The sequence below is a fragment of the Syngnathus typhle genome, linkage group LG17, assembly GCF_033458585.1.
Source record: "Syngnathus typhle isolate RoL2023-S1 ecotype Sweden linkage group LG17, RoL_Styp_1.0, whole genome shotgun sequence".
In the NCBI taxonomy this organism is placed as follows: Eukaryota; Metazoa; Chordata; class Actinopteri; order Syngnathiformes; family Syngnathidae; genus Syngnathus; species Syngnathus typhle.
Window position 1 is genome coordinate 4,327,293 of NC_083754.1, and position 16,116 is coordinate 4,343,408.

Consider the following 16,116-nt stretch of genomic DNA (forward strand, 5'->3'; position numbering starts at 1 on the left):
GACATATTTTGTTTTAATTAAGCAATGCAGATCAGTGCAGAGCAGTGGTGCAGTGCCAAATGGGAGTCATTAGATTGGGCATTAGGATGTCTTCATCTTGTTGGAAGACACATGATCTATGCCTGAGTGACACTGGGTTGCATGTTTTGCCCAAGAATAGGTTTCATTTTACCCTGCACAGATTTAAGAAATACTGTTCCGGATGCAGTAAATTAACCCCAGCAACAAAATTGTCCATCTTCAAATAGTGCATTAGAATAGGTGCTGTTTCCAATAACAACAGTCACAACAATGTTTTTTTTTTAAAGGATTTTATTGGAAAGACAGAGATCAGACGCATTGGAGCAATGTTTTATCTTGGCTCAGGGCCTAAAAATGGACCTCATCCTAGACACAGTCACTGCAGTGCAGAATAACTCACATGGGCACACGATAAATAATGTTTTGTCTCCCTCCAGAGGATGATTTAAAATGCACGAATAGAACTGAAGTCAACTAAAAATGTAACGATCAAACGTTGGGCAATATTTACATTTTCATGTTGAAAATACAAATTGGCAAGTTTATATTTTTTGAGTGGAGGATATTTTGAGACCTTTATAATGATAATAATAATAATAATAATGATGAAAAAGATAAATGCAATTTCCAACTAATATGGAGAAAGGGGATTGATTGCATAAACAAAACTTAAAAAAATGCCAAAGTATGTACCCCGTGAAAGTACACCCTGACCCAGAAAAGGTCAGTTGATGTCTAGGGTTCACCGTTTTTAAATGGGGGGTGCTTATTCTAATGGATTATTATTATTATTATTATTATTATTATTATTATTATTATTATTATTATTATTATTATTATTATTATTATTATTATTATTATTATTATTATTATAAATGACAGCTCTAGCTCAAACAGGTGCTCCCACTGATCGAAACATTGTGCTGCTTTCATGTCCATAAGGATATTTACAATCTTTAAAGTCATGTGTGGGCATAAACCTCTAACGTCATAATCTATGGCATGATGGGTGTGTAATATATAACTAATGTATATATATTTGTGTTTTTATTAAAAACTTGAAAGAAATATATCTTGGTTTGCTATTTTAAATGAATGATCACGATGTGTTCACTGTTTCTTGCATGAACACCCAACCACTATTTAATCTTTTAATTATTTTCAAAAGAAAAATAAGAATTGATATGTCTTTGGAATATTCATGATTAAGCAAACGATTTCGAACAAGTCTTTCATCAACACCTTATCAAAGAAGAACGTTCATTACAACGCCTACGTGTTCAGGAGCACTTGAACGCAGCACCAACCGGCTCTTTGCTGACGAGCCGTCGCTTGTGGAAACAGCTCGTAGTTCCTGTCAGAGAAACTTGTGCCGAAAGCCACATTTAGTGCGACGAAAGCACAAATTGGACTCGAAAGCGACTGACTCGGCCTCGACTTAACTACCTGCTGTGGTTCTACCAGGGCTTGAGAGATGACATATGGTTTAGTGTCTACTTTGCCAGACACTTGTTAGCTAAAGCTAGCTAAGCTAATATACGAGCACGCGTCCTGTCTGCTAAGTACCAACATGACTCATATACATTATAAATTCTCCTCCAAACTCAGCTACTCCACGGTGGTGTTTGATGGACCCCACATCACGCTGATGGATCTGAAGGAGCGGATCATGGGCAGGGAGAAGCTACGAGCCGGTGATTGCGACCTGCAGATAACAAATGCGCAAACCAAAGAAGGTAATGTGACATTTACAGGTGTCGATGTGCGAATGTGGGATTTGTTGTCTAATAGATTTTTTGGAAACTTGAATGTTGGTGAGAAAACACGTGGTCCAGCGTTGCCAGCTGCCTCGTGGGTCTAGATCAGTGGTGCGTTCAAAATCTCCAATATAGTCTTTGTGGTGGATCAAAGGCAAAAAAAAAATCTGCGATCCGTTAGAATTTGTCATCCTAAAAGGGCCGATGTTTGACATCTTGCTAGCAAAACAAAAGAAGAAAGGATCTGTGCACAGCAACCATGTTTCCCCATCATTTAATGGCTGCGCTGTTTTACTCGCTCTGTGGGAATACAGCGGTCACTATTTAGTTTTGCAATCACGTCTGTTTGCTTAATGTTTATACACAATAGGAAATTCAAATGGCTAGCATCAGTGTGGCTATGTTAAGCAACAGACATGTGAACAAAAATGGTGGAGCAATCCATGTAGATGGGAACTCTAACAACCCCAGTGGTCAATTGTAATGTTACAAATCCAAAATAAATCCTAATCTCCTCAGAATTAGCAAGGTTTAAAACAAACTTGACACGGTAAATTCAAGCGTGAGCGTCTGAGACAAACACAAAAAGAAGTTTAGGGCAAATTAATCCTGCAACTTCTCTAAAGCCTTGCTTTTATTCCCTCAGAGTATACAGACGAGGAAGGGCTTATCCCCAAAGGCTCTTCGGTGATTGTCAGGAGGGTCCCAAACATCAGAGTCGCTCATAAAAAGACTAAAAACATGTAAGTGTCAACAGTTCTATGAAATACATCCAATCCTGCTTTTAATAGCACTTGTTTGCTGATTGTTTACATTAGTCGTATGCTCCTCAAACAAATAGATGAAGGCAGGTTTAGTAAAGGGAACTTAACTTTGTTTTGTGCCTGCTTGGAAAGTAGTTAAAGGCCTCAGTGGAACAATCCGGTAAACAATAATTTACATAACTAAGAGATTTCAGTGTTAATGTGTAACCAAGTGGTGCAAGGAAAGGGAAGTCATCCAGCAATGTGTTTTCAGAGTAACATCAAATCATCAACTGTAGTCAATATTTTTGTTTTTTCATGTTTTAGTGAGCGTTCAGATGCCCGTGGCTTCTTTGCCTCTGGAGTCGTCAAAGCAGTACGTAACCAAACCACCACACACCAAACCTAATAATCCAACGGTTATTTTTGCAAGTCAAATGTTATGTAAAGGTCTTTCAAATTTGACTCCTTTAGCTACATTATGAACATTTGTGAGCTCAAAGGAACTGCTTGCCTGAGAACCAAGTAAGATATAATAATAATAATAGAATAGAGTAGATCCAGAGCCTCCTTTAATTGCTGATTCATTGACATAAATTAATGCCAAAGCTCAAATAGATGCTCCCTTATTTGCACAACAGTCTGATCTTTGGTTTGCATTTCCACATGTGAAATTGCAGCAGCAGGAGTATTTACTTCAACTTGCCCGATAGTCAACCAAAGGCACAATGCTGCGCGGGTATTATTTGCAATAAAACAAACAAACAAACAAACACATGCACACAAACTCTGATCATCATAAAAAGATATTGTCATATTAGTCTTGTATTTTTACTCATAAGTCAAGTGTCAGTGCTCACTCAATATGAAGGGAGTGCCAAGTGCAGACTGGGCGGGTCAAAACTTATCAGGCAGGCAATTTTTGGTGGCTGATAAAAAAAAAAAAAAAAAAGAAGCCAACTGTTGCTTCACCGGGCTGCATCCGGCGTCAGCCAGCAGGCTCAGTTCCAAAGCCGCAAGGCAATTTTAGATTAATATCAAACTCTTATACTCTATGTAGAAGAGAGACGCATACTAGAAGTAATGTAATGTCATATTTCAAAGGTAGCACTAATGCTTTTTTTTTTTTTTGCCTCCGCGCACAATCTCTTACCAAACTCTTTTGGGATTTAACACAAACTAAAATTCACAGGATTATTCGGCGCACAAAATCTTTTAACAAAAAATAAAATTCACAAGATTATTCCTTCTCTATGTTGAAATAAGTGGTTTTAAGATTTTTAGTCAGTCTTCTCAACCAAGGTTTTGATTGCTCTATAATAGAGACAACAAATAACAGTCGCGTTACGCACTTCAGTCCAACAGTAACACAAAATGCTTCTTATCAAGCTTTGACTTGTTTACTGACCTGACTTGATTTTTCTCTCTGATTTCTCAGTAGGAGAAGTGTCTGCCTTCTCTCCTTAGCATTGATTCCATTTGGACGCTAGAAAGCTTCCTCTGTTTTTTCTTCAAATAAAGGTGTTCTGATGAAGCTGCCCAATGTATGATGTGTTTGATTTCAATTCAGTTCATGATGGCAATTGTTCCAATTAGCTTTAATTATCTGATATTTCAGAAAATGACGCAATGGGACTTCTAGATTAATAATATCAATACATAATGCTGATTGTGTTGTTATCTTCTCTGCTTGTTTCAAGTTATTTTTTGTGTTGGTGGCTACTCAGCAAATACGCAGGTCATGTGACTGTGGGCTATCCAATGATGGACACTCAGCTTTTGGGTGGAATGTCATTGGGTGCCATTGTCCTACTGGATTGTTAGAAAAGAAATCCCACGCTTGTCGCCCAGTATGTGACCATTGTGACCATTAAAGCTTTGTCCTCCTATTCAAAAATGGGACAACTGTTAATCCACAAAATATGAAGAAAACCAGAATACATTTGCATAACATTGTATAATGCGTAAAAATAGACTTTGGTGATTAAATTTTTTTTTTTAAAGTACCACAATTTAGATTTGTAGCTTTCAGGATAGCAACGTGTGCAGTAGCAGAAGAAGACTATGGTAATGTTCCCCCCCCAACCCCCCCCCCCCCCAACCCATGAAAATGTGCTTAACCACTGAGCAAAGTGATACTTAACGAACGAGCACATGCTTTTGCGTAATTACATATTGTGCTTTTTCTTCATTATGAAATGGCCTGAATCTCTCAATGTAGTTCTTTTTTCAGTGAACTGGATTTGTGTTCAATTCTTAACAGATGGATGACAAGAGTTCTTCCAAAAGCCTCCCTTTATTCTCCAGGGTATGCTCTTAGTCATTCCCACCTATCAGTATTTTTTTTCTTTTTTTTTTATATTCCAATGTGTGTAGTCTCTTCTGGCCACGCAAACCTTTCCCTCTCCGTGCAGATGGTGAACCTGGCAGCTGCTGACGTGTCAGAAGATGATAAGATCAAAGTGATGATGAATCAGTCCTCGTACGACCCCACGACGTGAGTTCCCGTTTTTCGCTTAAATATTTAATTTTCGTATGCTCACAGTGATCCAATGATTTCCCTATGTCCCTCTAGTTACAATAAAAAGATAGCTGGGGCGCTCCCCGCCAACTACACCTGTTATCGCTGTGGAAGCGCCGGACACCATATTAGGAAATGTCCATCCAGTGGGGTATGAGCAAGATCAGATTTTTAAAAATTTGCAGTAATTGGATTTTCTTTGTAGATCAGTCAACTGAGCATTTCTTTGTGTTTCATTAACAGGATAAAAATTTCGACGCTCCTCCAAAGATTAAAAAGAGCAGCGGCATTCCTCGTTCCTTCCTGGTGGAGGTGGATGACCCCACCATTAAAGGAGCCATGTTGACGAATTGCGGACGTTTTGCAATTCCTGCCATCGATGCGTGAGTGTGCCTGGTTAATTCTGTAAGTTGGGGGAAATAAGGAAAGGAGCCATTGTTTGTTTGTGTGTTTTCGCAGTCAGGCGTACGCCGTGGGCAAGAAAGAGAAACATCCCTTTTTGCACAAAGAGGAGAGTGAGCCGCAGGATGAGTCGCTTCCTGTGCCTGAGGAGCTTCAATGTCTGATCTGTCATGACCTTCTGGTGGATTCGGTGGTCATACCGTGCTGTGGAAACAGTTATTGTGATGACTGTGAGTATCTGAGAGGCACACCCAATATTATAATTCGGTTCTGTAGACAGAAACAACATTCTGTCCTCGTTCAGGTATTCGTACAACCTTGCTGGACTCGGAAGGACACGTCTGTCCCACCTGCAACCAATCCGACGTATCTCCTGACACGTTAATAGCCAATAAATTCCTCCGTCAGGTAAAGTCGCAGAGGGATGATGAGATGAAATGTTTTTGGTTTTTTTTGCAATCTATTCTATGTTTATCATTACATTCTCCAGAATACTTTTCACTGCAGTCCTGTAATGTTTTTCTTTCCCCATTTACTCTTTGTGTATGACACAGGCTGTGAATAACTTTAAAAAAGAGAAAGACGTCACCGGAAGTCTGAAGGGAAAGTCCAGTGCCCCAACACCGAACCCTGTTCCTTCTCCTGTAGCCACCCAACAACAGATCCACCAGTCCACCCACAACCTGCAGGTTTTTATTTATAATAATAATAATAATAATAAAAAAAAATTAAAAAAGAGTCAAACTTACCCAATGTGATCACAGGGAGATAAGTCATTTGTCTCTCATCTTGACTTTCTCTTCCTCTCTCACGATGCCCGTAGGCCGCCGTTAATGAGCCTGTGGCTCGTCCCGGATCCAGCCTACAATCTTCGGTGTATGTATCCAAATTATTATTCATACTGCTAGAAAAAGTATCAAATGATAGTAGAGCTCACTGGCAACAACTTAAGAGGTCTTGTTGTCATATCTAGCTTATCCATCTGGTTATGTAACTTGCTTACAACTGTCAACAATGTCTTCTTTTTACACAGGCAAGCGGAAGAAAAAGCACAAGATGAACCAATGACACAAGTGAGTTTCTTTCCACACATTAAGTGACAAAATCTCTAGTTAGATGCCTATTTCTGAAAATGTATTTGCGAGAGTTGCTCTGATCAAAATATACCTCGGATATGTTGAGACCCCCAGAAACTGTTTTCAATTGTGGAAAAAAAAAAGTATTTTGTTTCAAAATGTATCTTTGGTTTCTGATCAGGTTCACAATGACTCAGTGCAGAGAATCTCCTTAGGTAAGAAAGTGTTTTTGCCCGTACTGCTTAATATCATCAACAACTATTTGCTCTGTTAACTAAAAAAAAATTCTCATCCTCAAATCAAAGTTCAAACACCAACCAGCATTCACAGGTCAGTACAATCAATATATGCGGGTTTAGCTGAACTCCAGCCACAATTTCAAAACTCTCATATCTTTCTTACAGTTCCTCCTTGCACTCGGTTTGTCCTCCGGGAGTTCCATCTGAATTCCAGCCCCTCCCTCCCGCCTCATTATCCAATCCATCCGCTGCCCCGCCTCTCTTCCTCGGCCACCACTTTCGCTCATTGCCTCCAGGTCAGCAGTATCTAAGTCACCCTCCAGGACACCCAGTGGCCCTGCCTAATTGGACACACCCAAACCCTCAGGGTACCCCCATCCCTCCCCTCATGCCCTCTTCGTCCTCCTCCATCCCGCCTCACATTCAGAGGGAATGGTTCAGTCATCATAGACACAGAAGCGAAAGGTGAAGAACATGTCGATGGAGCAGGTTCAGATGTCTTTATTTTTTCCATTCAATTGTGCATGATTGCATCCTTCAGGTCTCCCGACACCCGATCCACCTACAGACGCTCCTCTCGTTCGAAGTCCAAATCATCTCGTTCATCGAGCAGGTCCAGTCGGTCCCGCTCAAAATCACATGGCCGATCAAGGTAGAGCTTTTACGCATTTTATGCATTTACCTTGATATTGGATCCAGATTGCTATTTTATTTATTTATTTATTTATTTTTATTATTATTTTGTGCATTAGAAATATTCCTATTGCTTAGAATGCATTTCCAAACATGGGCATCAAGAATTAGTTTCTATCTTCCACCAGGTCACCATACTCCCGTCACAGAGTGTCACACACCCGCACCAATCCCTCTCGCTCCTACAGCTATAGTTACAAGAGGTCCCACTCGCCCACGGCATCCTCATCATCTTCTCCCCGTGAGGGTCCTCGCTCTACGTCGCAGTCAGATCACCGCAAAAGACGCCATCACAGTAAAAAGTCATCTCACGGCAGCTGCAAATCCAGGAGACGAGAGGAACGCTCATCGCCTTCCTCCAAACACGCCAAAGGACACGCTTATGCCACCGAGGCGACAAGCAGCCAGGAGCCAAATACAGATTACTACGAGGAATGGAAAAGACAATATAAAGAGTGGTATGATAAATATTTCGGCAGTTATGTCAGCCACTACCACCAACTGCCGCCTCCCCCGAATCCGGTATGGGCGGGCCGAGCATTAGAAAACCACTCCAGCTACAATTTCGACTCGTTGGACCATTTCCAACATAACACGTTAACGCGCCGCCGTTCTCCATCTCAGTCATCCAACGACAGTCGCTCTCAATCTTCCAGCGAGGGTCGTTCTCCTCCGTCTCGATCGTCAAGCGACTCCAGTTCCCCTCCACCTCGCTCGCCACCATCTAAGAACCTCTCCACGAAGGACGGCCGGGCTCGGAGAGCGACGGCAAATGAACGAATAAAAAAGTTTGAGGTGTCGGAAGACAACCGCCGTTCTGCTGATGCCGCACACGCAACAGGAAGGAAGGAGAAAAGGAAACGTAATACCGCCAGTGACTCAATCCCACACGGTGATGTCTCGGATGCTGTCCAAAATCCGCTGAAATCGAATGAACAGGAGAAACAGAAACAAGAAAATAAAAAGAAATCTAAAAAAGAGTCAAACTCTCGGCGGCAGGAGGGGAAGAGCGGTCAGAGTGTCAAGTCCAGTAAAAAGGCTTCCAAAGTGGAAAAAGACCTACACACTGAAGTCTCTAAAGCTTCTAAATCCGAGAGCGAGGGGAAAACTAAAGGAAGCAGTACCCTCGAAACCCCCAAAGATGAAAGTCCACAGCTTGTTGACAAAGAAAAGTCGCGAGAGCCAAATAAAGAGGAAAAGAAACCGCTGAAAAACATTTGGGAGGAAGGGATGAAAGTGAGACCCCAGAAGAAGATTAGCATCAACATCAAACTGGATGCAAAGAGACCCGAGGAGAAAATTGAAATACAGGAAGGGCCTCATTCAGAGAGGAGTGATGCGAAAGAAGATGGTGAGAAGTTAGAGGGAGAAGCTCCGGTTACCGAAAAGCAGCAGGCCACTGGGCTTCATGAACTTCAACCAGCAGAAGAGGAAGACGGGACAGAATCCGAAAAGGGGGATGAGCGACTGAGTAGAAACGAGACTGAAGGAGATGAAATGGGAAATGTGATGGACAATCAAAGTGTGACAGGTAAAGACGGAGAACAAGAGAGTCTGATTGTGGAGGAGAACATCGCGGATGAAAGCGAGAGGTACGATGGCCGAGAAAAAGAAAGGGCGAGTGAGATTGAGGAGGACGACAGCTTGGCAAATGAGGAGCGAGCAATACAGCAAGACGAGTCAGTTGCCGAAGAGTTGCCACAAGAGTCAAAGCCAGAAGAAGACTTGATGGAGGGAGTGAAGATGAAGAACGGAAGTGACGAAGACACTGTGATGACGTCACACTCCAGTGAAAGGCCAATCATTACAGCGGACGGTGGTGACAGGTGAGGAATCCATATTTGATTTCATGCTGGGTTATCTTCCTCATGCTGCTTTTACTTTGGCAAACAGCAGCACTTTTGTGGTGGACCCCAAGGGAGGTGAGGAGTCTCCAGAGAGGAGAATCCAGGCGACAACACCCCCACAGGAACAGAAACATGGCCAGGACGACACGCTTGAGCTTCTGCAGGTGTGTGACTCTGTCTCATTGCTGTTAATATTTATAGTAACACTATAAATAATGATCTCTCCACAGAGAAGCTTTGTTGATGTGATATTTTTTTTTGTAAGCAACCTCAGTCATATATATTGTGGGGGGGGAGGCTAGTACAGTGTTAGGGTTGTTGTTGTTTTTTTCTTAAAAATGGATTCAAATCAAATTGGACCTTAAGAAGTATTTCCCATTGGAAATTATGTAAATCCATTTAATACAGGTTCAACTCTTTAACATCCCCAAAGTGTGCAAAAAAAGGAAATAAATGATCAAGTCAGTTTTTTTTCCCCTTATTTTTTAGGCCCCTTTCTTCAAATTGGAGGAAGAGGAATCTGAAGTGGGTGAATTAGAACCTCTTTCATTCGTGCCACCACTACCGGAAGAAGAACCTGAAGAAGTGGGTGAATTAGAACCTCTTTCATTCGTGCCACCTCCACCGCTGGAAGAAGAACGTGAAGAGAGTGAATTAGAACCTCTTTCATTCGTGCCCCCTCCACCACTGGAAGAAGAACTTGAAGTGGGTGGATTAGCACCTCTTTCATTCGTCCCACAACCACCACCGGAAGACGAACCTGAAGAAGTGGGTGAATTAGAACCTCTTTCATTCGTGCCCCCTCCACCACTGGAAGAAGAACCTGAAGAGAGTGAATTAGAACCTCTTTCATTCGTGCTACCTCCACCACTGGAAGAAGAACTTGAAGTGGGTGAATTAGAACCTCTTTCATTCGTCCCACAACCACCACCGGAAGACGAACCTGAAGAAGTGGGTGAATTAGAACCTCTTTCATTCGTGCCCCCTCCACCACTGGAAGAAAAACCTGAAGAGAGTGAATTAGAACCTCTTTCATTAGTGCCACCTCCACCACTGGAAGAAGAACTTGAAGAGAGTGAATTAGAACCTCTTTCATTCGTGCCACCTCCACCACTGGAAGAAGAACCTGAAGAGAGTGAATTAGAACCTCTTTCAGTAGTGCCACCTCCACCACCGGAAGAAGAACCTGAAGAGAGTGAATTAGAACCTCTTTCAGTAGTACCACCTCCACCACCGGAAGAAGAACCTGAAGAAGAGGGTGAATTAGAACCTCTTTCATTCATGCCACCTGCCCCACCGGAAGAAGAACCTGAAAAAGAGAGTGAATTAGAACCTCTTTCATTAGTGCCACCTCCACCACCGGAAGAAGAACCTGAAAAGAGTGAATTAGGACCTCTTTCAGTAGTGCCACCTCCACCACCGGAAGAAGAACCTGAAGAAGAGGGTGAATTAGAACCTCTTTCATTCATGCCACCTCCACCACCGGAAGAAGAAGCTGAAAAAGAGAGTGAATTAGAACCTCTTTCATTCATGCCACCTCCACCACTGGAAGAAGAACCTGAAGAAGAGGGTGAATTAGAACCTCTTTCACTCATGCCACCTCCACCACTGGAAGACGAACCTGAAGAGAGTGAATTAGAACCTCTTTCATTCATGCCACCTCCACCACTGGAAGAAGAACCTGAAGAGACTGAATTAGAACCTCTTTCATTAGTGACACCGGGCCATGGGGAAACTCGGGCAGATTCTGAGCAAGAGAGTCAAAGGTCAGGTGAGCCACAGACAGATGGCGAAACCAGGCAGAGAAACTATTCTCTGGCTCCCTCTACCGGCCGATATGAGAGTGACAGCAGGGACACTGAAATGGGAGGAAAGACGGAAGCGGACGAGCCAGTAGATTTTGAGACCAACTGGAAAGGTGAGGAGGGGAGGATAGAAGAGACGGAAAAACAGCTACCAATCTCAATCCAAGCCTCCTTGACATCACATGAGGACGAGAAGAAGGACAGCGTACAGGAAGTCAACGTAGATGGACACAATTCAGCCAATCACAATGAGCCAAATGTCGTATCAGATGCAAAAAGCTCAGAGGAGGATTGTCGCCACGTCTCCCAGCGTCACAATAATGACAAAACGGAAAGTAAATCGGACAACAGAAATAGTCCTCCACCTTCCCTAGTTGAAGTTTCGGGAAAAGTTGAAGAGTCTAGCAGGTCTAGCCTGGCATCAAAGCCCTCAGTCAACTCGCCGTCCAAGCACCACCATCAAGCCAAACCTGGAGGACCACCCCCCTCCAAATATTCAGACACACCCCCTGTTAAGGCAAAACCCATGAGCAGAGAGGAGATGTGGAAACGGTACAAGATGGAAAAACTGTTAAAAGAAAGCCAGCAACAAGGCCAAGCGGCGACGCAGCCCGAGAGGGAAGCAAGTCGTCATGACGGCGAGGCAAAAGCGGAGCGAGCGGGAGGAGACATGCCCTCCAGTCACAACGGCAGCAGCGTGAAGAAGAGCGAGCATGAAAGGAGGCCAAAGAAGCACAAGAAAGACAAGCACGGAGATGCTGACCAGGAAGAACTAGAAAGGAAACACAAAAAGTCCAAAAAGAAAAATGAGGACACTCATTGAGGAATGCCTTGGCTTTAGATTTTTTTAGAAAAAATAAAGTGCCTGACTACATTAGTTTAATTTCTGCTTTTTATGTTAAGATTAAACGAAAAGGCGTCCGATGATGATCATGAGTGAAATGCAAAAAAAAAAAAAAAAGCACTTTATTGTTTAGATGGAGCAGAAGTTGAAGCTAGCAAATGTTACATTTCCTAAGATTATTTAATTTGACTCCCGCAGAGTAATAGTGCACAGAGAATTTTGCTGAAGCATTTTTTGAGGTTAATTTATGGTGATAATTTATTTTTAATTGAACCTCTGTTGCCTTTAATTTTGGAAGGAATCATGCGGCTTATAGAGTCTAAGGATTTTTATTTTTTTTCCTCCTGTGTTTTGTAGGAATTAAAAACAATTACATATGCGTTGAAATTAGTTTTTTTTTCCCCCTTGTTGAAGTTGATGACTGTTGCAAAAATAAAAGAGGAAAACCTTTTTTTATTTATTATTTATTATAAAGCCTCACTAAGGTGGACGAGAATGAGACCAATGTAAGTTGACCACTTTCTAAGGGACACCAACCACCCGACACAAATATCTGCTTCTGTCTTTGCAATTATCGGATAAATACACACCAAATTGTCCAAATGTGTGTCCTTCGATGATCCCTGACCCAAAACTTTTTGAAAATCTGTTGACAGAGCTGAAACGTGACATCTGAAGCAGCCTTCAAACTTGGAGAAGTTTGCAAGATACCTGCTGAGAGGAGCACAAGTATGTATCACTCAAACTTACACAAATTGTTTGATTGCCTCTCATGTTTTATTGTTTATTACATTTTAAAACTCCAAATCCTGGCCACAATATATAGATATTATGTCCTGTAAGTCTGTGTGTGGGCAAAGTGTAATTCTATGCGTTCATCATGAATAAATTAAGCAGGCATTGACTGCAAAAGCACACACATACACATTCAGCTCACTAAAAACATACTTGAAATGAAACTTGTACACAATTTAGTGTAAAAAGCATTCAGACTTGGGATACACAGAGACGACACGTAGCTTATTTTTTTTAGTCTTGTGCTTAAGATTCATTCAATTAATGAATTAATGTCCCTAAATTTTTTTTTTTTAGAAGAAAAAAAAGTTCTACATCCATAGTTTTAGTCTCTTCATTGTAGAACAGATTAATTTCAATTTTCTCACTGATGGTGGCGTATAAAAATCTGATTATTAAATTAAATATAAAAAAATAAATATTATATACATATATTATATTAAATATAAATTATATTCAATATAAATAGATTATTTTAGTAAATTAAAGACAAGCAGGGTACCGATAAACAAAGTAACCTAAGATATGATGAATCAATAAGAAAAAAGGTTGTAAAAAAAAAAAAAAAAGAATGCATACAGTATTTATCGCCTAATATTGCTCATACTCTGTTAGGGACAATCTCATCTTGTAAAAGGAGTTTGATATGTGAGTGGCAATCAAATGAAACCAATTGAGGCAGTGTGTATGTGTGGGTATGCCATTGCACCACTGTGTAGAAATGATGCACAAGCTCTGGATCCTGCTCTGGGGTTGCCATGGCAACGCCCGTCACACTGCCAGGCCACAACCAAGCGCACATACACGGTGGTAATGAGAGACAGGGAGACTGGCGATGTGCCAGGACAATCTTAACACGTACCCCCTTCCCCCAAGAACATTGTGAACAGACTAGTTGAAGGTGGGGGTGTGGGGGGGTCAAAGTTAACCAAGGTCAATATGGGCCAAATGTACAAAATGACCATTCGTGTTGTTCTAACGAATCAAATGGACTTGATGAGGCGTTCAATGTCATTTTCTTTCATCTACCGGCTGCTGTCACTTCCTCTCTTCCTGTCACGTCATTCCTCTCCTCTTTTGTTATTCACGCTTTCAAGTGCACCCTCTCCATCTCTCTCTGTTCATGGCCAACAAAAGCCCAGCGGTGGTCCGATCCATGACAATGCCTTCTCCGCTTTATTGCATCACGAACCAGCACACTCTCTCAATTGCGTCGCGTCTCAAAATCTCATTTTGATCAAATTGAAGATTTATTTTTTTTATGAGACAAATGATTAAATGACTCGAAACTATAAACGTGACAAAGTAACACAATCCAGTCGGCACTCAAAAATCAACAAAACACAGTGAAAGAACAGCTTGTAATTCTTAAATGTTATTTGATCTCAAAACTTGACAGATTCCGAAGCCGCGGTGAGATTTTTTACACGCGCAGCATTTGTAAAACACAAGAGATCCGAGGGCTCTCTGACCGGTGTTGTGCATGAGCGCCTGTGGTAATAGAGGTGAAAGGGCAGCACTTGATCGGTCATATGCATGTTGATGAGAGGCAATTTGAATAAAAGCCTGCGTAGCTTATCAGCGGGATTTGCATAATGGAAATAAAAACTCCTGAGAGCCATTATTTAATGATGTCATGATAATATGCGGTGCACTGATGCCCATATGATGAGTTGCTGGACTTTTTTTTTTTTTTCCAATGTTGTTTTAGTACATCTTCCTAATAAACCGATTTCTAGAGTGAAAGAGGATTTTTAATCTATGATTTCTGTCCGACACCTAAAATATAATTTAAAATTAGCCGGCAGGGAAGGGATTTTCAACGACAGATGAAAAGGAAAGAAGATAAAGATGGATGAAAGTGGATCGAGACTTGAGTCAACGAATGAGGATTTGAGTTGAATCATTTTCTAATCATTTCCAGAGATTTTCTATTCAGACTTTCTGCCTGGGTGTTTTCTCACGCCATGTGAATGTGTGCTGTGTGCACAAGGACCAGCCTCCTATTACTACTTGACATGCAAATCTCTTTTCTGACCTTCTGTCTGCAGCTCTCGAAGACCCCCCCCCCCCCCTCCCCTCTTTTTCTGTACTTTTTTTTTTATTATTTTATACATACCAGCACTTTTCACTGCAATTATCTATGGTTCTCTCTTTGGCCTCTGCTACAATGGCACTTTTGCAGGCTCCACTTGTGTGTGTGTGTTTCCTCCGACCACACAAACTTGTTACACTCTGCAAATAATATAATAAAATTTGAATCATATGAAACAAAGTAAAAAGAGGGAAAGAATTGCTCTTTGTGTGCTTTTATAGAAGTGTTTGTTTCGAATAAGATTTAAAAAGCCTCACACAATAAGTAGTGGAAATCATTCCGACATTCCGACAGGAACCTTTGGTCATATCCTTCTTGCTGATAACAAAGTAATGAAGATGCGAGGACTGCAATGATACTGCACAAGCAGGTCGAGTGCGGAGTGTATGTTTTCAGGAAATGAATTGCAGCGGTGTGTAAATATGAGCGTGAATGATTAAACCGCACCACACGTTGCTTGTCAAGGTTGTTGCTCTAATCGCTGACTTTGTTCTTCTTATATATACACTATATATACACGTTTGTATGAGATTGGAACTTGTATGAAATAGAAGGAATATATTTGGAAGGTTCATGTCATACCTGGGTTTGATTCAGCAGTCAAAGGAGCAGGTTTCGGAAAATAAAATTAATCTCAAAGCATCAGTTCGGGTCTTCACTAGATGTTATCAGGACCTCATAAGCAGCTTGTAGGTTTGTTTGCACGTGTCAGAATGACCCCGGAACCATCCGCTGTCATGTCACTCGTGCAACCAATAGCCTAGTTAAAAGTTTACTATCTGCCTTGAAATGACTGCAAACAAAAATTGCTGATTTGCAAGTTCCAATGGATGTTGTGCTTTGTCGGAAAGTTCATTTGGACCACACTGAAATGAAAATACAGTTGTGGTAAACTCGCACCTTATGATTTCACATTTTTCGCCACTCATAATTCCAAATTCTGTTAGCTTAATGTAAATTAACATTGTAACGAGGGCTCAAGAAAGTACTTTAAATCATTAATGGAATTCATTTTTCAATCCACATTGGCTAATTACTTTAGTTGAAATTTAGTTGACCAACCTCTTGTAATGAATGACCATCATTTCCTCCAACTCGATACCGAAAAGTGTATTTTAGGAACAGTGATTTGTAACATTCCTCATTTGTTGTTGACAAGTTTTTTTAATCTAATCAGATGATAAAGTAAACAATTCCTGGTTGTAAATCAGTAAAGTAATTGACTGTTTTTTGCCTCCGAAAGGTTAATGTTCAAAACGGCCAGCCGCAAACCATGCG

At 41.2% G+C, this 16,116-nt stretch overlaps 1 protein-coding gene and 1 long non-coding RNA gene across 3 annotated transcripts; one reads left to right on the plus strand and one right to left on the minus strand.

Annotated features, from left to right (window-relative positions):
* Nucleotides 1–1,302: 1,302 nt before the first annotated feature.
* rbbp6 (retinoblastoma binding protein 6) lies at nucleotides 1,303–12,398 on the plus strand. Of its 2 annotated transcripts, none has more exons than XM_061303274.1 (19): nucleotides 1,303–1,757; nucleotides 2,425–2,521; nucleotides 2,849–2,897; nucleotides 4,785–4,829; nucleotides 4,936–5,018; nucleotides 5,097–5,193; nucleotides 5,286–5,425; nucleotides 5,502–5,674; nucleotides 5,749–5,852; nucleotides 5,999–6,133; nucleotides 6,268–6,320; nucleotides 6,478–6,517; nucleotides 6,702–6,735; nucleotides 6,826–6,850; nucleotides 6,925–7,224; nucleotides 7,301–7,411; nucleotides 7,581–9,278; nucleotides 9,349–9,463; nucleotides 9,789–12,398. In XM_061303274.1, exons 1-19 carry the CDS (start codon nucleotides 1,592–1,594, stop codon nucleotides 11,925–11,927), a joined length of 5,604 nt encoding a protein of 1,867 aa, XP_061159258.1. In that variant the 5' UTR covers nucleotides 1,303–1,591; the 3' UTR covers nucleotides 11,928–12,398. The 2 variants fall into 2 exon arrangements, with proteins under 2 accessions (XP_061159258.1, XP_061159257.1); XM_061303273.1 differs by having other exon boundaries at nucleotides 1,304–1,757; nucleotides 9,346–9,463.
* Nucleotides 5,020–6,927, minus strand: LOC133170385 (uncharacterized). Its single transcript, XR_009718570.1, has 2 exons — nucleotides 6,194–6,927; nucleotides 5,020–5,648 (listed from the first exon to the last, which is right to left on the minus strand). It is a non-coding gene; the product is annotated as an uncharacterized LOC133170385 (long non-coding RNA).
* Nucleotides 12,399–16,116: the final 3,718 nt, after the last annotated feature.